At 44.6% G+C, this 22,672-nt stretch overlaps 1 protein-coding gene across 1 annotated transcript; it reads right to left on the bottom strand.

Moving 5' to 3' along the window:
* Window positions 1-4,251: 4,251 nt before the first annotated feature.
* pus1 (pseudouridine synthase 1) lies at window positions 4,252-20,960 on the bottom strand. The gene is made up of 6 exons (XM_041201990.1): window positions 20,653-20,960; window positions 20,115-20,359; window positions 15,291-15,428; window positions 13,321-13,423; window positions 10,334-11,031; window positions 4,252-4,641 (listed from the first exon to the last, which is right to left on the bottom strand). The coding sequence occupies exons 1-6, from the start codon at window positions 20,852-20,854 to the stop codon at window positions 4,591-4,593; spliced, it is 1,437 nt and encodes a 478-aa protein (XP_041057924.1). The 5' UTR covers window positions 20,855-20,960; the 3' UTR covers window positions 4,252-4,590.
* Window positions 20,961-22,672: the final 1,712 nt, after the last annotated feature.

Here is a 22,672-nt window from a genome sequence, read left to right as displayed (position 1 = left end):
CCTCAGAGAAGATATTCAACGATCGAAAAGGAGACCTTGGGTTTGGTGTTAGCATTGCAGCATTTTGAGACCGATGTTGCAAACAATTCATCAGAAACAATTGCTGATACAGACCATAATCCTTTGAAGTTTTTGGACAAATTTTGTGACAAGAGTGCAAGGCTTTTCAGATGGAGTCAATTATTACAACCATTTAATCTACATATTATACTTATTGCTGGAAGAGAAAATCTGTTCGCAGATGCGTTATCAGGAGTTTGAAGCTTAAAAGAAAATGGGGCATTTGAAAAAAACCTGGACACTGAACTGGAGTGATTTCTGTTAATACCAAGGACTTGTATATATATTGTCGTGTAAATGCGTGCATCTGGTAACGTAATAGTGTCATTGTGCACACTAGCAATATTTAGGTCAGAGGGCATGAGTGGGAGTCAGAGCCGTGCCTGCTGACAATTAAAGGGCCAATTAAGGCCATTAAAAACCCTGTTGTCCGCAATTTTACATTGCCCGTGCGATTTTGCGCTTGTTGCACGGACAGGCAGCCCGTTTTTAACGAAACCTCATCCAAGGGTGGGATGAAATGTCCGGGGTGGAGTATAATTTAAAAAAAAGATATCTGCTGACTGATATCTTTTGAGTTCTGCTGTCAGCTGCTTGAATGTGCTGCGTAGACACAGTTGGCCACCTGATTTTCTTCTTATTTAATCTGTCCGGGTCTGCAGCTCCCCGAGGCAGCTGTGTGCCTTCAGGGAGCTCGCTGGAAGCGCCCACCCGCACCCTCACTTTTGTCGGCACCCCCCCTCCCTCGGCAGTGCTGAGGCTTTCTCAGCATGCGTTTCACGCTAGCTGGCTGTTCATTGGCCAGTCAGCATGAAATCACGTCCGGGGGCCAATCGTGGGCAGAAGTGCATTTCATGTCCGCTTCCAGGCCCGCCGAAATTCAGGCCAATGGTTTGAAGTTAAAATTGCTCTCCAACTGGTTTGCATTTCAGCAATTCTTCAATACTGTCATGGACTATATCATACGTAAAGTCATGTGAAGTACAGGCACCAAGGGCAGAATTTTATGGCCCCGTTTCGGTGGGGAAGAGGCCGTAAAATGCAGCGAGCCATTATAAACCCCGTCGACGACAGCGAGAACATAAGATCCAGCTGTTGTAAAATTCTGCCCCAAAGGTGAGGTGGATGGTCCAAGAACAAGACACTCAACAAGAATGTGCCATCCACATTTGACTCTTTGTTACTTCCATTATGATGTTTATGAAGTGATGAAGGCAAGTGGTTCATTACCAGCTTCCCAAAGACCAATATGCCAGTAAGACATGGAACACTAGAGAAGGGTAAAGAAAGACTGAAAAGATATCAACAAAGATAGTTAGCAAGACAGCAATTATTTGAACTCAAACAGAGTTCATTTTCTAAAGCTGTTAAGTTGGAACATGGCAGTTGGAATATAATGAGGAAAATATGAAGTTATCCACTTTGGCAGGTAAAACAGAAATAGAGTATATCTTAAATGGCGAGAGTTTGAGAAGTGTTGATGTCCAAAGGGACCTGGATGTCCTTGTTCGAGTCACTGAAAGCTAAATTGCAAATGCAACAAGCAATTGGGAAGGCAATGGTATTTTGGCCTTAATTGCAAGAGGATTTGAGAACAGAAGAAGTCTTACCGCTATAGTATGGAGCCTTGGTGAGATTGCACCTGGAGAATTGTGTACAGTTTTTCACTCTTTACCTAAGGATATACTTGCCTTAGAGACACTACAACAAAGGGTCACCAAACTGATGCCTGGGATGGCAGGATTGTCCTCAGAGGAGAGATTGAGGAGACTGAGTCTGTATTCTCTAGAGTTTAGTAGAATGAGAGGTGATCTTATTGAAGCATACAAAATTCTTACAGGGCTTGAAGAGGTAGATACAGGAAGGATGTTTCCCCTGGCTGGGGGTCTAGAACCAGGGACACAGACTCAAAATAAGAGGTATGCCATTTCGGGCTGAGATGAGGAGGAATTTCTTCGCCCAGAGGGTGGTGAATCTTTGGAATTCTCTACCCCAGAGAGCTGAGGAGGCTCGGTTGAGTATATTCAAGACAGAGACTGATAGATTTCTAGATATTAAAGATATCAAGGGCTGTGGGGATCGTGTGCGAAAAAGGTGTTGAGCTAGTGGCAGAGCAGACTTGAGGGGCCGAATGGCCTACTCCTGCTCCCATTTCCTATGTTCCTATCATGCGACAACCACCTAGGAAATTATTTATAGTTGAGTGTTTTATTATAAATATAGCATCCGGAACCCAAGTTTCTTTGTAACCCGCAACGTAGCCTAAATTCAGCAGCGTACACAGTTCAGCAATCTTCAGAATACAAGCACAGCTTGGATGTATACAGTACAACATGACCTTTAGCAACATGATTCAAAGATTCCGGTCTCCGGGTGATGTCTTTCTGCAGCTGTTCATCTCAAAAAGCCCAAAGTAAGAAAGCTTCAATTCAGCTTGGGTTTGTTTGCTCTTTTACAGAATAATTCTCACACGGTCTGCGTCCACCGAGTTTTGTGCCCCTTGTGTCCCTTACATGTTAGCAACAGTTGCATTGGGTGACCAAGAGAAAAACAGGAGCTCAATGTCCATGCGTGATAGTTTCTCAGCAGTCAGTTGTCAAAGTAACTTGATGGACATCACCACATTTAATAAAGGAAAAACTGTTTCCAATGGCAGGAGTCAGTAGACAGAGAACACAGATTTAAGATAATTGGAAAAAGTCAGAGGGGAGAGGAGGAGAACTTTCAAGGAGGATTTGCATAAATATTTGAAAAGGAAAAATTTGCAGAGCAATAGATAATGAGCCGGGGAGTGGGATTAATTGGGTAACTTTTCAGAGTGGACAAAATGGACGGAGGGGTTTCGGACAGCAATGTGGCCACTGACATTGCTTTGGAATATCATTTTCAGCAATTCATTTTGTATTCGATGTTTGTTCCTGAAACAAAAAAGATGATTTTATTGGTTGGTTTTTCGCGCAAATCAACCTGGTTAACTGAACCTGGCTAGGTTACTTTCCTTACTGTAAGCACATACTCTCAGTGTGAAGTACTCAGTTGGTAAGGTGCACTTGACATGCAAAGACTTAATTACAAAGACGACACTGGTGAATTCTTGCAAGGCCCGAGGCCACATTTAATCACATTGGAAATTCAGAAAAGTGAAATGGTGTCAACCAATTTACCAACAGCAGAGATTTGTATTCAGCTGCTGAGAGGAAAATCACTGGAGCTCGATGCAAATCCTGTGTAAACTCAGTGTTATTCCTGCAGTTTACCTCTGGCATAGGATGCTGGCTCGTGTGCTGGGTACGAATTCACTGAATTCCTACAAGCGATGGGTGGACCGGTTTCTGGCTGGGATGGAGATCACCCCGTACAAAAGGGGTGCACTGCAAGAAATTATCAAGGACAAAGTGATCTCCTGGATTACCCCTGATTGCCTCAATGGGTCTAGAGAAAAATTTCCCGGATTTATTCTTCCCAAACTGGTCTGAGTTTATAATCTCGTTTCTCACCTCTCCCATGGGATCACAAGGTTTTGGGTGGGGCGGAGACTATATACAAAGGACACGGAGCAAAGGCTGGTAAATCAACCATGCACTAATCAACGGTTTGAGGGCTGAATGTCCTCCTCCTTTTATGTTCCTAAACAAAGATGCAGATTTAAAACTGTAGGATAAAATCTCCTGATAAAGATTAAAATATCATACTCGAAAAAAAAAAATCGTGGAATGTATTTTGGGTGAACTTCCTTCACTTTTATTACTTATAAATAAACACATCAGCTTAAATGCCGCACAGCGACACAACCCTGAAAACCAGATACAATAAAGCTTTGACGGAGTTAATGTACTGCAGCCACAATTGCATTATCCTACCAATGCATGGAAGTAACATTAATGTAAGGCATGATTATTGGAGCAACAGTGAAGGTCTAAAGTTGTCCCCTCAGTTTGGCTGCACCCACAGTCAGCTGAAATTTTTATATAAAACAAAGATTCAGTAGGAATTTTCAAAAGAGAATTGGATAAACACTCGGAGAGAAAAGTTTGCAGGAGCTATGAGCAAGGGAGTGGGACTAATTAAATAGATTTTACAGAGCCAGCCGGTCAAATCACGACAGGTCAAAGGACCCCCTTTTGTGTTTTGTCACTCCGTGGGTCTCATATCCTGTCCTCCCCCAACCCCATCCCCCCCCACAACTCCACCAGAATGTAACAAACAAAACATTTAATAGGAAACAAACTCCTCCAATCTTATTGTTCCTTTAAACCTCCATCTGAGCAATGATTAAAAACAAAAAAAAAACCAAGGGAAGAGGTACACCACAAAGTAAATTGTCTTTTTCTTAAAAAAAAAAATGATTAAACTTTTTTTTCTAAAAATCTCAACGACTCGGGGTCCCTTCTCACGTTCCAGAGTAGCCTATTCATGCGCCTTGTACAAACACCCGAGAGGAGAAACGTCAGTTGTCCAGTTTTCTTCATCCTCAGTTCCCCACCAGCTGCCTTAAGAATCGTTCTCGAACGTCCAGCCCAAGTCACCAGCTCAGTCAGAGTCGCCCCCATCACTGCCTTCGTCCAAGTCTGCACTCATCTTCTGAAAGCAGAGAGGAGAGGAAACAAAGCGTTTCTCAGTCAATCCCTGAAACATGTCAAACTCAACGCTAGTTAGCAAAGAACAGGTTTTTAAAAAAAAAAAATTATAAAAAATAAATAATTATTCCAAAGCTGAGATCTCAATGCATTAATAATTCACAATTTGGTTTAATTATTGCAAGCTTTAAGCCAGAGCCATGATACTTATAGTGGCTCAAGTCGAAAAAAGAGCTGACAATATTCCTATGACCACAAACCACACAAAAGTCATTAATCAGAGAATTTACCGCTGCAAACCTGACAACAGGTGAAGAAAGAACAGCTGTGACATGCACAGTGTCCCGGCCAATAGTTATCTCTTAAGCAACATCACTTGAACAGATGGTCTGATCTTTGTCACGTTCCTATTTATGGGAGCTTGCTGTGCGCAAGTTGGCTGCCGCGTTTTTCTTGCTTACAACAGCAACCACAACCACACTTCATCAATTGCTTAATTGCCAAAAAGTGCTTTGGAACACCCTGACATCATGAAAGGTGCTATATCAATGCAACTTCTTACTTTTTGTAAGACTAATATAAAATGATAAGTAATTAAATATACCAACAGGTTCAAGGATTAAGAAGTATTTAGATGAATACTTGAAACACCATAGCACACAAGGCTACGGGCCAAGAGCTGGAAAATGGGAATAGAGTCGATAGGGGCTTGATGAACGGCACGGACACGATGGGCCAAAGGACCTCTTTCCGTTCTGTGAAACTCTCTGACCTTCTGACTATGATTGCTTGGCAGAAAACTTCATTCAACAGGGTAATTGACATCAGTTCCTAGCCTGGTTCATCAGCTACAGAAATGCAGCAGATCAGAAACATCAGCAAACTGTTCGGGCCATCGTCCCGCACTCTGAAAGCATCATAAATCATCTAAAAAGTCAGCAGCTCACCACCTGCTTGAGAAAAGTGAGACAGCAACGACACCCGAGAAGCTCAATGCTATCCAAGTCTCCTCAATCAGTGCTTTAGGCATTGAGCTCCATGGCCTGAATTTTCAGGTTGGCAGGGTCTCGGCTCCCACCACCCATGGAGTTGGTGGGGAACACACCTCCGCCAGCTCCAGCAGCCCCAATGCCATATTACACTCTCATAAGCATTGATTGGCATAAGGCAGGATTTCTGCCCTTGCTCGGGAGAAAGACCCGCCTTGGGAGCTGCCGGCCAATCTGCTCCACCAACATCGCTGCAGTGGCCGGAGGAGGCACTGCAGGGGGCTACCTGGAACCAAGTCCCGGGACCCAGCGGACAGGTAAGTGGCAGGGATCCCAGAGCAGGAGAGGGTAGGCAACATCTAGAGTGTCACGAGGGGGGCAGTCGGGGTTCTGGTGGATAAGCTAAGGGGTACGGAGGTCCAGAGGTCACCGGGCCCTAAGGCGAGGGCACCTCCTGTCAGAAGGGGGCTTCTGATGGAGGCACCTCCCCCATCCCATCCGAGGTCGATCTTTCTGGCCTTCCCACACCTCCCCCCCCACTCCCCACTTTCCCCCTCCCCCCCTCCCCGAGCTGTCGTCCGCCTGCCAGCCTAAAAATTGAGGCTGGGTGTGGGAAATGACACTTCAGTGGCCACTCATGGGCCTTAATTGGGGCAAGGGTGGGCATCCCACCCGAGGCCCTGCCCTCCCCTGTGTAAAACCACCACCAGGTCGGGGCAGGAGGAAACCCAAAGGGAATCCCGTCCATGCAATTTCAGTCTCCCCCACCACAATTCTGGCCTATATATGCCCTCCCACCACTGACACGTTGCACTTACGGTACATATCATCTATTGGATGCACTGCAACAACTCATCAAGGTCACTTCAACAGAACCTCCATGACCTCTATCGTCAAGAAGGTCAAGAGCAGAAATGACATTGGAATCCCATCAGCTTGATGGCAATCACCGTCCCAAAGTGGACAGATATTGGCAATTCCGTCACCGGCGCCAGGTCAACATTCTGCAATTCTGTACCCAACATCGCTGAGGGTGTACTTTCATTTCATGGAAATATAGTGTCTCAGGAAGGCCCACCACCACCACCACCACCTTCTCAGGGCAACTTGGGGATGGGCAATAAATACCAGCCTTGCCAGTGACACTCATATCCCGAGAATCAATAAGGAGAATACAAAGATGATTACACATTTCCAGCATCTGGCAAGACAAATTTTTACAGAAGTTGATCCGAGGGGAAGTAATACAACTATATAAAAATGTGTGGCAAAACTACCCAATTTAAAAACCTGTCATATCAAACATTACATTTTTCAACGCAGCAATCAAACCTAGGGGAAAGTATATTTTTAAAAATTCATTCATGGAATTGGCATCACTCGCTGGCTATCAAGCATTTATTGGCCATCCCTAAATTTCCCTTGAAAAAGTGGTGGTGAGCTGTCTTCTTGAATTGCTACAGTCCATGTGGTGTAGGTACACCCACAGTGCTGTTAGGGAGGGATTTCCAGGATTTTGACTCAGCGACAGTGAAGGAACAGCGATATATTTCCAAGTCAGGATGGTGAGTGGTTTGGGGGGGAACTTCCAGGTGGTGGTGTCTTGCCAGATGTGTCTACTGCCTCTGTCCTTCTAGATGGTAGTGGTCGTGGGTTTGGACGGTGCTGGTCAAAAGATCCTTGGTGAATTCCTGCAGTGCACCTTGTAGATGGGACACACTGTTGCCACTGTGCATCGGTGGTGGAGGGAGTAAAGTTTGTAGATGGAGCGCCAGTCAAGCGGGCTGCTTTGTCCTGGATGGTGTCAAGCTTCTTCAATATCGTGGGGGCAGCACTCATCCAGGCAAGTGGGGAGTATTCCATCACATTCCTGACTTGTGCCTTGGAAATGGTAGCCAGGCTTTGGGGAGTCAGAAGGTGAGTTACTCATAGCAGGATTCCTAGCCTCTGATCTGCTCTTGTAGCCACAGTAGTCCAGTTCAGTTTCTGGTCAATGGTAACCCCCAGGATGTTGATAGTGGGAGATTCAGTGATGTTAATGCTGTGAAATGGCGCGATGGTTGGATTCTCTTTTGTTGGAGATGGTCATTGCCTGACACTTGTGTGGCACGAATGTTACTTGCCACTTGTCAGCCCAAGCCTAGATACTGTCCAGGGTCTTGTTGCATTTGGACATGTACTGCTCGAGTATCTGAGCAGCCATGAGTGGTGCTGAGAATTGTGCAATCATCAGCGAACATCCCCACTTCTGACTTTATGATGGAAGGAAGGTCATTGATGAAGCAGCTGAAGATGGTTGGGCCGAGGACACTACCCTGAGGAACTCCTGCAGTGATGTTCTGGAGCTGAGATGATTGACCTCCAACAACCACAACCATCTTCCTTTGTGCTAGGTACGACTCCAGCCAGCGGAGAGTTTTCCCCCTGATTCCCACTGACTCCAGTTTTGGGAGGGCTCCTGATGCCACACCCAGTCAAATTCAGCCTTTATGTCAAGGGCAGTCACTCTCATCTCACGCCTTGAGTTCAGCTCTTTTGTCCATTTTGAACCAAGGCTGCAATGATGTCAGGAGCTGAGTGGCCCTGATGGAACCCAAACTGGGTGTCAGTGAGTAGGTTATTGCTAAGCAAGTGCTGCTTGTTAGCACTGTTGATGACCCCTTCCATTACTTTACTGATGATGGAGAGTAGGCTGATGAGCCGGTAATTGGCTGGGTTGGATTTGTCCTGATTTTTGTGTACAGGTCATACCTGTACTGGAACAGCTTGGCTAGAGCTGCGACAAGTTCTGGAGCACAAGTCTTCATTACTATTGCTGGAATATGTCAGGGCCCATAGCCTTTGCAGTATCCAGTGCCTTCAGCCTTTTCCTGATATCATGTGGAGTGAATCAAATTGGCAGAATACTGGCATCTGTGATACTGGGGATCTCCAGAGGAGGCCAAGATTGATCATTCACTCAGCACTTCTGGCTGAACATTGTTGCAAATTCTTCAGCCATATCTTTTGCACTATGTGCTGGCCTCCCTCATCATTGAGGGTGGGGATATTTGTGGAGCCTCCTCCTCCAGTGAGTTGTTTAATTGTCGTCCACCATTCACAACTGGATGTGGCAGGGCTGCAGAGCTTAGATCTGATCCAATATATAGTGTTGTTGCTAGACTAAGCTTTCTGCATGCATTCCAATGAAAGCAGAGAGTGAGAACACTCAAGCTAATATGCTTTAACATTGTGCAAAAACTTGGGAGAAACTCTCAAAGTTATTATCTCAAATTGGCGCTACTGCTCCCCCATCAGTTTCAGATCATCACCGTCAGGTACATCCTTGTGCCAAAATGCTCAAAGCACCCTCACTGGACAATCTCAATTTAAAAGGATGAAATGGAAAACACCTATTCCTCTCGGGGAAATTTTCACTCACTATTCATGGGCTGATTAAAAAAAGCTTCCTGCCTATCACCAACGATTGAATTAGTTCCTCCTCAACTGAAAGATCACTCGGGGAAAAAATTTGCCCCCATTGGGGCGGGGGGAGAGAGTGCTGGAGCGGATGCACCTCACCACCATTTTACATGGGCGGGCCTTTACATTAAGCCGTCCGCTCGGAAGCATGTGCTCCCTGTGCGGCCAGCGAGGGGGAGGGGGGTGATTCCCTCAGCCAGGAGTGCACTCTTTCATCTCCCTGAGGCTAAGTGCTGCTTCAGGGAGATCGGCTTGGAATTAAAATTTGCAATACAAATGATTAAAAAATTTCCCTGACATGTCCCCTCCTGCAACACTGTCACATGAGTTGGGACATGTCCATAACTTATTCTGAAAACTTTAATAAAAATGTTAAGACCTCATGAAACCTCATCCCGCCCATGGATCAGGTTTCATTCTTTGTCCGAAGCCCACCAGGGCTCCCGGCCTGCCCACCAGCCTTAAGGTTGGAAGGGTAGCTCCATTATTGACTTTAATTAGTTTTTCAATGGCCTCCAAAGGCCAATGACAGGTCGGCCAGCGCACAGCTGACTCGGCTGCACCCCCGCCAAGCTGAAAATGGAAAAAGGCACGGGGTGACGTCGAGAGTTCCACGTAACCCTGCAAACCCATCATCTTCCAACGCCCTTTCAAATTTATTCATGGAATCAGCTTCCACTGACTTTACAGGTAGGGAGGTCCAGATCCTGACAACTCTGTGAAAAAATTCTCAATAACCCTCTAGAGATTTTTCCAATGATTCTGAATCTATGACCTCTGGTCATATTTACTCTACCGAAACCATCATTTGGAAAAACTCTCAAGATTGCAAATATCACTTTGCTTGAAATTGAAGGGAATTTTGATTCACGTGCAACAGAGAACTGTCCTGACAATAATGGAAGGACAGGCAGTTTTTAAAGTTTCAATGCTTTCGTCAATGGCCAATTTATGAGGTTTATTGGAATCAAAGTAAAACTTTGTCAACAAAGTAAAACAACTATTTTGACATTTAAAATCTGTGCTCAGGTACCATACTTGTGTGTTTGTATGAGGTCAGCATCCGGTTTGTGGGTGTAGTTAGCGTTACCTGTCAATCAGGTGGGTAATATCTTGAAAATTCCCGGCAAAACATTCTAAATCACTTGAAAGCAATTGTGTTAAGCAGACACCCTCTAAAAACTTATCGTTTTCCTTTCGCTCTGTTGCAAAGAGTTTAATAGAAGAATGGATTGTACTTATTACCTCTGAGTGATTCTCATTTAACTGATCTCCTGATGCTGTGGCGCTAAAGTCATGAATTGGTAAAGTACTCAGCCAACTGGCCATGGACTGCTCCTCAATTTCAGTCTTAACAATGGTAGGATAGATATAATCCTCTTTAAATCCCATAATTTGTTCCTCAATATCATGCCACTCCAAGGCCTCATGAACTCCATCATTACCAAAACGGTTGTTGTACTTCTCAAAATGAACGGTGTCCAACACAAGCCCCAGCCCAGGAGCCTTCGGGACATCAACCTTCTCCTCACCCCAGCTCCGAACCATTATGGACTCTGCAGCGTAACCTCTCACTACAGCAATCACTAATCCAATCATCTTCCTTATTTGATGCATCATGAAACTTTGCCCCTTGACCTTCAGGACAGCAAATTCCATGCCTTGCCTCACAAAAGGCTCTTCACAATACATTTCCATTATGTATCGCTTGGCACTGGGGTCTCTTGGACCCTTCCCGGATGTGAAGTTGTGGAAGTTGTGGGTCCCTTTGTAGCTGGCCAACAACCTGTTGACATGGCTAAGCGCTTCACTGCTGAGACGATACCCCATATCTTGGCTATCGTGATCTTTGTGCGCAAAGGCGAAGGTCGGTAGCATGTAGAAGTATGTCCTAGCATCACAGGTGTTCTTCGAGTTGAATCTCCCAGTTACCCTCTTCAGTCCTGAGGAAGAAAAGCAATGAACCATCAGGAGAAACCAATCTGCAGAGAGAACAAGCTGCTAGGGATATGCATTACATTTGATACTGAAACATGGTTTGTTTTGTCTCCCCTCACCGCTGCTCTTCTCCCTACATTTAGTCTTCTCATATGATGCCAATATGATCCTCGTACGCTTTTATCTCAATGGCTCTGAAACAGAGTGGCCAATAGTTCCCCTTGTGATTCCCTCCCTGGTTGAAACTCAAACTCTCCATCCAGTTCCTCCCTGTGTCAGCGCAGGTAAAACCGAGTGCTTGCCTGTGAAGCACTTTGGAACGTCAAAAGCCACTAACGTTGTATTCCTAGGTCAGTAACAAGTTTATTAATTGCCGAACACTTTAATAATAATAAATAGGTAATTCAATGAAAAGAAAGGCGAGCTGCAGCAATAGAAAGCAGTTCACAAGGGAGCTTTCAGCATATTAAGTAATAAACCAACAGCACCTCACCCTGGTCTTGTAAGGGTAACATCAATCATATGTCTTTAAAGGGGGTTGAAATTTTGGTTTCCTTACCTAAGGAAAGATATACTTGCCTTGGATGGCATGTGACAAAGGTTCACTAGTTTGATTCATAGGATGAGGGGTCTGTCCTATAAGGGATTCAGTAGAATGAGCTACATTCTCTGGAATTAAGAATAAGAAATGCTCTCGCTGAATTGTAAAAAAAAACTCTTAAAGGGTTTGACAAAGTCGATGCAGAGGACGTTTCTCCCTGACGAGAAAAGCCAGAACCAGGACTCTCAGTCCCAATATAAGGAGTCAGCCATTCAGACTGTGATGAAGAGACATTTCTTCACTCGGACGGTTAGGAGGTTTGTAATTCTCTACTCCAGGGAGCTGTGGATGCTCAGTCATTGAAAATATTCAAGACTGAGATCGCTTGATTTCTGGACACTAGGAAAATCAGGGCATGGGGGATAGGGTTGGGAAGTGAAATTGAGGCAGAAGGCCAGCCACGATCTTATTGAATGGAGGAGATGGCTCAAAGGGCTGAATGGTTGACCCCTGCTCCTTCTTCTTTAGAACAGTTAGCCTGAAGAATGGAAATAAAAGTTTGCTAACTTACTGAAGATCATCATCAAATCTAGGTACTATCATAGGAAACCTTTTAAACTGCAACAGGGTTCACATAAGAAATAGGAGCAGGAGTAGATCACACAGCCCATCCTAATTTGGTCCATTTGCCTTCCTAAGTGCTTGCTGAACCTGCATACTAACTTTCTGCGTTCCCTGTACCAGTACGGCCAAGTCCCTCGGAACAACAACGTTTACAAGTTTCTCACTTTTTTTAAAAGTATTTTGCTTTTCTATTCTTATGACCAAAGTGAATAAACCGAAAAAAATATATAAGCTGCTGTCCAAGGGCCTACTGTCTCAGTCTGGCCCACAATGCTCAAGTGACTCCATTTTATTTGCACTACGATTTGTTATTTGCTGATATCTCTTGTATGAATTTTGAGAGATTTGGAAAGAGCCATTGCCTAATTTTGAGGAATAAATCCTAACTCAATGCACCAAGATCTATTAACATCTGTAGCATGAGATATGGGGCTGGCTGGATTGCTCTACAGAGAGCTGGCATGGTCTCAATAGGCTGAATGGCCTCCGTCTGTGCCATTATGACTTCATGCATGCAAATTAACAGAGGAATGAGTATTGTGGACCTCAGGGTCCACATTACACATCAAGGCTTCTTTGTCAGCATTTGCAACCTCTACCACCCAGAAGGCCAGGGGCAGCAGACACATGGGAACACCACTACCTGGACATTCCCCTCCAAGTCACACACCGTCCTGATTTGGAAATATATCGCTGTTCCTTCACTGTCGCTGAGTCAAAATCTTGGAACTACCTTCCTAACAGCACTGTGGGTGTACCTATACCACATGGACTGCAGAGTTTCAGGAAGGCAGCTCACCACCACCTTCTCAGTGAATAAATGCTGGCCTAGCCAGCGACACTCACACCCTCGTGAATGAATATTTAAAAAAACACCTATGAGGTCCATGAAGTTAAAGAAAAATTGGGTCACCCACTGAGTGAGAGGCTTCAATGGTGCTGTCTAGCTGCAAATCAATTAATATGCAACTAATATATGCTGCCAATTTATTTTCAAAGAATGACTGTCTTTCACATCTTTCCACAATAATTACGTGCACATCCACGACTGAGGCTCATTATATCATTTTGGTAAAGAAACTCTCATACCAAGTTTGTCATATAAATAGAATTTAACAGGTGACCATACCCAATATTTTAATGCCCGGTGGTAGATGTTCATTGATCTTATCCACTAGGTTATCGATGAGCCAGAGTTTCAGTGAGACAATTTGACCAGCAGCAGAAACACCCTGGAAAATAACAAATATCACAGTATTCAAACATCGTAAAAGGCTAGTTTGTCTCCCACATCATGGGGTCATTTTAATCCAACCCGACAATGGGGAACTAACAGGATCGGGTGTAATGCTAGTTTTCCACCAAATTGAAGTCAACAGAGAGCAACATTGAGCTGGATCTTCCACCCGATCCCTTAGAATTCCCACCCGGAATTAGCTAAAATTACCCCCAATATTTCCCCTGCAGTTCATTCAAAAAAATAATTTCTTCCAGCAGTACAACTGCCCAGATCCAAGATACAAACATGGGAATCATCACTGAGTCAAACCCAGACACTTGCTGAAAGGAAGGGAAAGAAGGTTGGGAGCAGAAGCCAATCTGGGCCATTACTGCTTTGTGATGGCTTACAGAGAGGTGTTAATCGTACAAATTAAGGTTAAGTGTATAGAGATGCATTCACTGCATAATTACTTGATCACATAAACAGACACGTCGGTGTGCCCAGGTGTCCCTAGAGAGGGAGCATGTGATGTCCACTGGCACACTTGAGGCTTTCTGTGACCGGTGGGCGTCTTGGGGGCTGGAGTGCACCATCAACACCAAGAATTACATTTTAAGTGTATCAGTTTCCATTGAAGTTACAGCAAAGTTATAGTGCCCCTTCTCAAGGAGTTGTTCATGAGTTTATTATTTCACCTGTTATTTGTTTGCAAAAGATTATGAAAAGAGACTTGTTAACACTGATGGGGGGGTGGTGGTTGTAGAGTTAGGAGCTACACATCTGCAATTTCTTACTTTGTAAATAAATCTAAAAATGAGTAAAGGTTGATTTCTGGTCTCCTCCTTCACCCATTGGCTATACGAAGTTTAACAAGCAGAGTTGGCAGAAGCTGAGAAAATCTAAACCTAAAGAGGCATGAAAAGCTTACCCTGAGATCAATTACTACAAAATATGATGAGCCAGGCTCAGTTATAAAATATCGTGGAATTTGGTTTGCATATTAAGTGGCCAACATTCTACAAATAATTAATTTAAGGAACATTAGTACTCAGTACAAGCTTCTTGCCTTCTATTTAAAATATTTATTACCAGAGTTACATGGAAATCATTCTGAATAATTACAAGGAATATACAGCAGAGAAACAGGCCATTCAGCCCAACTAATCTGTGCTGCTGTTTGTATGGCAAATAAGTCTCCTCCGATTCCACCTATTTTACCTCCTCTCAACCTTTCAGCATATCTTTCTATCCCCATTTCTCTCATTGTATTCATCTGGTTTCCTTCTGAAAGTATCAACGTTATTCGCCCCAGCCACTTCACGTGGTAGAGAGTTCCACATTCTAACCACTCTCTGATTAAAGAAATTTCTTCCCATTTCCCCAGTGGATTCACTGGCAATTATCTGATGCCACTAGTTTTGGATTCACCCACAAGTGGAAATGATCTCGCCACATCTACCCTGCCCAATCCATTTATAACTTTAAAGACCTCAATCAGGTTCCCTCTAAGTTTTCTCTTTCCAAAAGAAAAGAAGTCACAACCTGTTTAAGTTCTCTCAATAGCTGCAATCTCCCAGCTCTGGTACCATCCTTACAAATTATTTTCGCACTTTCTCCAGTGGTTCTCTAATATAGACCCGGCCTACGCACAGTACTCTGAGTGCAGTCTGATCCGGGTCCAATAATTACTGTGAATAATTAACAAAGCAGAGCTGTTGGAATGCATTCGAATGTAAAGGAGAAAGTGTACACAAACTACCTGTTTATGGCTACAGGGATCTTGCAGTTAAACACTGCTCGAATACGCAGCAATGATCAATATAACTGGACAACAAAAACTCTTCAGCATCTCAATAATGAGAAATTACAAACAGTACCTTGTCTGTTCTTGCACATCTCTGAAAGGACATTTTCCTCATGTCATCTCCGTGATTCTCTGGAATACACTCAGCCTTTACCAGTGCCTTCACCAACTCGTCCTCAATGGTTTTAAACTGGGATGATCCAACATTTCTCTGTTTAAGGGAATTCCAAAAACATTCATTTAACATCGCAGAATAAAGAGTGATATGGTCTATCATGTCTTATGCTGCTGACTGCACTCATACAAAAAAAGTAAATGGCACAGAAAGAGGCCATTTGGCCCAAGTCTGCACTGGTGATACTCTTAAGCTACCTATTCTAATCCCACACTCCCACTCACTCAAGTTACTCTTTAATATTCCCCATGCCCTCTTTTCCTGGCCCAGGGCCCTTAGTAGCGATTCTGCTGTTACCATTTACACCTCCTCTAGACCATCTTTTGTTTCTTTACTTGTCCCTTGGCCACTCTGCTTTTGCCTTGCACCATCATCCATTTTGTCATTTATTCTCTCCTGCCCTTCAACCTATCGCAGACCTTCCCTTTTGCTCTTTCCTCCCTATTCCTTTTCCCTCCCTCTGTAATTGCTTAGAAACTGGTAAATCTTTAATATCTTCAATTCTGATAGCTCATCTAACTGAAACGATAATCCTGTTTCTCTCTCCGCAGGTGCTGCCTGACCTGCTGAGCATTTTATATATGAGAAATAGAAGCAGGAGTGGACTATATGGCCCCTTGAACTTGCTCCACCATTCAGTACAATCATGGCTAATCTTCTACATCAACTCCACCTTCCTCCTGCTCCGTATATATCTTGATTCCCTTAAAATCTATCTATCTATCCCAATGTTGAATGTTCTTGCTGTCTGAACCTCCACAGCACCTGGGGAAGAGAATTCCAAGGATTCACAGCCCTCTGAGTTCACAAAAAGTTAGTATGCAAGTACAGCAAGAGATTAGGAATGTTGGATTTATTGCAAGGAGAATGGAATATAAAAGTAGGGAAGTTTTACTGCAGCTGTACAAGGCCTTGATGAGACCACATCTAGAATACTGTACACAGTTTTGGTCTCCTTATTTGAAAAGTGATATAATTGTGTAAGAAGTAGTTTAGAGAAGATTCACTCGCCTCATTCCTGGGACGAAGGGCTTATCTTATGATGAAAGGTTGGTTAAGTTGGGCCTAAACCTACTGGAGCTTAGAATGCGAGGTGACCTTATTGAAACATAAGATCCTGAGGGGCCTTGACAAGGTGGATACTGGGAGGGTGTTTCCTCTTGTGGGGGAAACTAGAACTAGGGGACACAGTTTAAGAATGAGAGATCTCCCTTTCAAGGTGGAGATGAGGAGAACTGTTTTCTCTCATTAGTCTGTGGAATTCTCTTCTGCAGTGAGCATTGAGGCTGGGTCATTGAAATTATTCAAGTCTGAGTTAGACAGATTTTTAATAGACAATGAATGAAGGGTGAACTCAGCAGGTCTGGCAGCATCGGCGGAGAAGAAAAGAGTTGACGTTTCGAGTCCTCATGACCCTTCGACAGTTCTGTCGAAGGGTCATGAGGACTCGAAACGTCAATTCTTTTCTTCTCCGCCGATGCTGCCAGACCTGCTGAGTTTTTCCAGGTAATTCTGTTTTTGTTTTGGATTTCCAGCATCCGCAGTTTTTTTGTTTTTATCTAATGAATGAAGGGTTATGGGGCCAGACAGGAAAGTGGAATTGAGACCACAATCAGATCAGTCATGATCGAATGACAGAGCAGGCTCGAAGGGCCAAATGGCCTACTCCTGTTCCTAAGTCCTAAGTTCCTTGATCTTAAATGGCCAACTGTTATCTTAAGACTGTGCTCTCTCATTCTAGACTCTTCAGCCAGGTGGAAAACGGCCTCTCAGCATCTATCCTGTCAGGTCCTCTAAGAATTTCCTGCATTTCAAAGAAGTCCTACTCATGAGATCTGTGGGCCAAGCACACCAACACTTGGGGAACACTCGGGTAAGAGAGATCATCATATCACAAGGTTTAGACTAGTAATGCAGAAGAGCAAAGAACAGTTTAAAGCAGAACATCTAACTTGCAAGAGGGCCAATTCCAATGGGATGATAAGGGATCTAGTGGGGTAAAATAGAACCAAAGACTGATAGAAAAAACATTAAGGGAGGGTGGTCTTTAAGGAGGAGATGCTTCAGGTACAAGCTAGGTATATTCCAACAAGGCCAAAGACAGAGGAAGCAAAATCCAGGGCTCCTCGTATAATAAGATAGAGAATATGGTGAAACAAAAAAAAAAGTGTATGATGTATGTCTGGTGAACTCTTCAATTAAGAAACAGGTCAAATACAATATGTTGTGTGGGGAAGTGAAGAGGAAAATAAGACTGGCAAAGCGAGAGTATGAGAAAAGGATGGCAGTAAACATAAGAGGGAATGCAAAAATTGTCTTCCAGCATGTAAATAGTAAGTGGATAGTGAGAGATAGAGTAGGTCCTATTCGGGACAAAGGGGTGATATATGCTTAGAGGTACAGGACAAGGTTACAACATTTAATGAGTACTTTGTATCGGGGATTGAGGATACTGGTAAAATATTAATAGACGTGGAGATGGAGAGGTAATGAATGGGTGAAAATTGAGAGGCAGGATATACTGGAAAGGTTGATTATGCTAAGAGTGGATAAGTTGCCTGGTCTGGATGGCTTACATCTCAGGTTGCTAAAGGAAGTGGTGATGGTGATAGAGGGCTTGCCTTTATCTACCAACTCCAGATCAAAGCTATTTATGATGTTAAAAATATATATTTCTTCATCTCCCCTGAACTTGACTGTTTTCACTTTAAGTCAGTGCCCTCTGGTTACTGACCCTTCTCCCTGCTTATCAGAACTGCTCATGATTTTGAACACCTCTCTCAAATCTCTCCCTCAACCTTCGCTGCTCTAAAGAGAACAACCCCAGTGTCTCCAGTCTCTTAACATAATGGATGTCCTTCATTTCTGGTGCCATTCTAGTGTGTGCACACTCTCCAAGGCCTTAACGTCCTTTATTTTTTTTAATTCATTTACGGGATGTGAACTTTGCTGGCTGGGCCAACATTTATCACGGATCCCTAATTGCCCTTGAGAAGGTGGTGGTGAGCTGCCTTCTTGAACCACTGCAGCCCATGTGATGTAGGTACACCCACAATGCTGTTAGGGAGTGAGTTCCAGGATTTTGACCTAGCGACAATGAAAGAATGGCGATATATTTCCAAGTCAGGATGGTGAGTGACTTGGAGGGGAACTTTCAGGTGGTGGTGTTCCCATCTGTCTGCTGCCCTTGTCCTTCTAGATGGTAATGGTCATGGGTTTGGACAGTACTGTCTAAGGAGCCCTGGTGAATCCCTGCGGTGCACCTTGTAGATGGTACACACTACTGCCACTGTGCATCGGTGGTGGCGGGAGTGAATGTTTGGGGGTGGGGTGCCAATTAAGCGGCTGCTTTGTCCTGGATGGTGTCAAGCTTCTTGAGTGTTGTTGGTGCTGCACTCATCCAGGCAATTGGGGAGCATTCCATCACACTCCGACTTGTGCCTTGTAGAAGGTGGACAGGCTTTGGGGACTCAGGAGGCGAGTTACTCATAGCAGGATTACTAGTCTCTGACCTGTTCCTGTAGCCACAGTATTTATTTGGCTAGTCCAGTTCAGTTTCTGGTCAATGGTAACCCCCAGGATGTTGATAGTAATGGTAATGCCATTGAAAAGCAAGGGGCAATGGTTAGATTCTCTCTTGTTGGAGATGGGCATTGCCTGACACTTGTGTGGCACAAATGTTATTTGCCACTTGTCAGCCCAAACCTGGATATTGTCCGGGTCTTGCTGTATTTGGACATGGACTGCTTCAGTATCTGAGGAGTCACGAATGGCGTTCAACATTGTGCATTCATCAGCGAACATCCCCACTTCTGACCTTATGATGAAAGGAAGGTCATTAATGAAGCAGCTGAAGATGGTTGGGCCTAGGACACTACCCTGAGGAACTCCTGCAGTGATGTCCTGGAGCTGAGATGACAGACCTCCAACAACCACAACATCTTCCTTTGTGCTGGGTATGACTCCAACCAGCTGAGAGTTTTTCCCCCGATTGCCATTGAATCCAGTTTTACTAGGGCTCCTTGATGCCTCACTCGGTCAAATGCTGCCTTGATGTCAAGGGCATTCACTCTCCCCTCACCCCTGGAGTTCAGCTATTTTGTCCATGTTAGAACCAAGGCTGAATTTGAGGTCAGGAGCTGAGTGGCCCTGATGGAATCCAAACTGGGCGTCAGTGAACAGGCTATTGCTAAGCAAGTGCCACTTGGTAGCACTGTTGATCACCCCTTCCATTACTTTACTGATGATGGAGAGTAGACAGATGGAGCAGTAATTGGCCGGGTTGGATTTGTCCTGCTTTTTGTGTACAGGACACACCTGGGCAATTTTCCACACAGCCGGATAGATGCCAGTGTTGTGGCTGTGCTGGAACGGCTTGGCTAGGGGCGCCGCGGCACGTTCCGGAGCACAAGTCTTCAGCACTGTTGCCGGAATATTGTCAGGGGCCCACAGCCTTTGCAGGATCCGGTGCCTTCAGCCGTTGAACTCACGTGGAGTGAATCGAATTGGCTGGGGACTGGCATCTGTGAACTTGGGGACCTCCAGAGGAGGCCTGGATGGATCATCATCCACTCGGCACTTGGTAACACAACCAGAATCGGGAGCAATACTGCAACTTCCCCTTTAATTATCCGCAAAAAGACCCCCACACGTGCAGCAGAAAAAAAAAACCAAACAACCTGTTGAGCGGAGGGGGCGCTGGGGCAGGAAGGAGTCACTTGCCTGCATCCCATGGTAACCTTTCCCCGAATAGGCCAGCAGCAGAACCACTTTCCTCTTCGGACACTTCTTGCTCTGCTCCTCGGCCTCTTCCTTCAGCTTTTTGACGGCCTGTTGGTTCTCCCCGCCCGCTTGCTTCCGTTTCTTCTCCTCCTGGTTTGGCCTAAGCTCGGTCTGGTTCACCCCGCCATCGAGTACGGTAGTGGCCATGCTTCCCTGCGGCTGCCTCCCAGCTCCGGCCTGGCCCTCTGGAGAGAGAGAGAGAGAGAGAGAGAGAGAGAAATGCAACACACATAAGAGATGGATCGTGACAAACTCCACATGGAGGGGAAGATCAGCCCGATGGCCGCGCTATGCAGAGCCCAACAGGGCTCAGCTCCTGTGGCAAAGGGAGCAGGCCTCCCTTCCCTAGCTGCACATCAGTTTAACATGGCCCACCAGAGAGAGAGAGAGAGAGAGAGGGAGAGAGGGGAGGGGAGGGGGACAGTGAAAACCCGGCTCCACAGGCCCCCAGGGCTTAGTGAGTGTGTGAGGGACTCGCCTGTTCCAGCAGCTTCCAGCAGCAGATCCTGCAACGCGGCTTCAGCCCGAGAGGAGGGAGCGGGCAAAGGCCGGAGCGGAGGGACTGCGGCGATCGCTCTGCAGCAGCAGCAGCAGCTCCCAGTCCCTGTCTGGCCCGCAGCCGCTACCGCTACCGCTCCCTGATACAATGTAGCCAACCTCTGCCCCACACAGCGCAGCATGTAGCGAGATTCACTCGTGTAGCAAATCACACATGTAGCGAGTCACTCGTGTAGCAAATCACACATGTAGCGAGATTCACTCGTGTAGCGACTCTCAACATTTATCATCGGAACGAATCGGTCGCAAACCCAGGATCCGCCCCTCGTCCCAGTCAATCACCAGGTTAGCGTCACAGAATGGTCACAGCGCAACCAGAGAGAGGAAAAAAAAAGCCGGTCCATCGTGTGCCCCTGCCAGCTCTCTCTCTCTCGGCATGAGCAGCTTTTTCTTCCCGCAGGTAGAAACGTTCAAAATTGTCAAAGTACGACTGGAGTCCCGGTTTAAGCAGTACCAGTCATTCCTAAAATAATAAAAACTTCCTGCTGGGTTTATTTTTTCCATGGGTTGCAGGGTCAAGGCCAGCATTTGATGCCCAACCCTAATTGCCCTTGAATTGAGTAGCTTGCCACATGCCATTTCAGAGTAAACCACATTACCGTGGATCTGGATAAAAATAAAAAAAAAGCGGATGCTGGAAATCCAAAACAAAAACAGAATTACCTGGAAAAACTCAGCAGGTCTGGCAGCATCGGCGGAGAAAAAAAGAGTTGACGTTTCGAGTCCTCATGACCCTTCGACAGAACTTCAAGTTCTGTCGAAGGGTCATGAGGACTCGAAACGTCAACTCTTCTTCTCCTCCGATGCTGCCAGACCTGCTGAGTTTTTCCAGGTAATTCTGTTACTGTGGATCTGGAGTTGCATGTAGGCCAGACCAGTTAAGGACAGCAGATTTCCTTCTCCAAAGGGGCATTTGTGTTTTTGAGCCTATTTTTTTTTTAGATTTCAAATTTATTAATTGAATTTAAATTCCACCAATTGCTAGAGCAGGATTTGAACCCATTAGCCTGGGGGGGGGTCTGTGCATTGTTAGTCTAGTATCATTACACTATGCCACTGTCACACTGTCACCCCTAATTTAGTTCCCATAGCCCTGCAAATACTTTTCTCTTTAGACAATTATTCAATTCCCTTTAGAAAGCCACAACTGAATCTGCCTCCACCACCGTCTCAGGCAGCGCATTCCGGATTCATTCCAGAAAAACACACTCCACTGAAGGAAAGAACAAACTAAACATTAATGGGACTCCATGGATGAATAGACATAAAGGAACAAGAGAGGCTAAGAAAGGAGGCATACATTAACTACATAGATGGCAGGGATAAGAGAGAATATGAAGAGATTAGAAGAGAAATAAAGAAACCAATTAGGAAGGCAAATAGGAACTATGAAATTAAATTATCAAGGAACATAAAACAAAATAGTGAAATATTTTACAGGCACATCAATAAAAGCTGTGGTGGGAATAAGACCGGTAAGGAATAATACCGCAGGTAACAATAGAAAGATGGCAAAAAATATTAAATATTTACTTTGGTATTTACCAGGGAGTTAGAACAGGTAGACAATTCATTGAATGATGAAAAGAACAATGAGCTAAGTGCATTAAAAATTAAAAACGGGATGTATTGAATAAACTGAAGAAACGCGAAGATAAAGCCCTTGGTCCAGGTGGGCATTACTACTCATATTTAATAATTTGTTACAAAAAACATATATGTCAGAGGACTGATGGATAGTTGAGTAATTCCAATATTGAGGAAGGGGGACAAAACATGCAAAACATGCCCAGGGCATTATAGACCAGAGAATTATGGCTTAACATCGGTGGTATGAAAAATAATGGAATCCTAATTAATGTTGGAAATAAAATAACATTTAGATATGAGAAATGTAATAATGAATAGTCAGCATGGATTTCAAAAGGGGAAATCTTTCT

Source organism: Carcharodon carcharias, chromosome 13, assembly GCF_017639515.1.
Source record: "Carcharodon carcharias isolate sCarCar2 chromosome 13, sCarCar2.pri, whole genome shotgun sequence".
NCBI classification, from domain to species: Eukaryota; Metazoa; Chordata; class Chondrichthyes; order Lamniformes; family Lamnidae; genus Carcharodon; species Carcharodon carcharias.
Note: the sequence above shows the minus strand (reverse complement) of the source record. Positions and strands in the feature narration are given on the sequence as shown.

Bases quoted from the DNA above. Each gene is read 5' to 3' on its own strand.
- pus1 (XM_041201990.1), bottom strand. From the start codon at position 20,854: ATGCTGCGCTGTGTGGGGCAGAGGTTGGCTACATTGTATCAGGGAGCG. The intron at 15,429-20,114 runs GCAAGTGACTCC...TCCCTTAAACAG, and splicing joins AAGGTTACCATGGGATGCAG to AGAAATGTTGGATCATCCCA. The intron at 11,032-13,320 runs GTATGGTCACCT...TTTCTTCCTCAG, and splicing joins ACCGGGCATTAAAATATTGG to GACTGAAGAGGGTAACTGGG.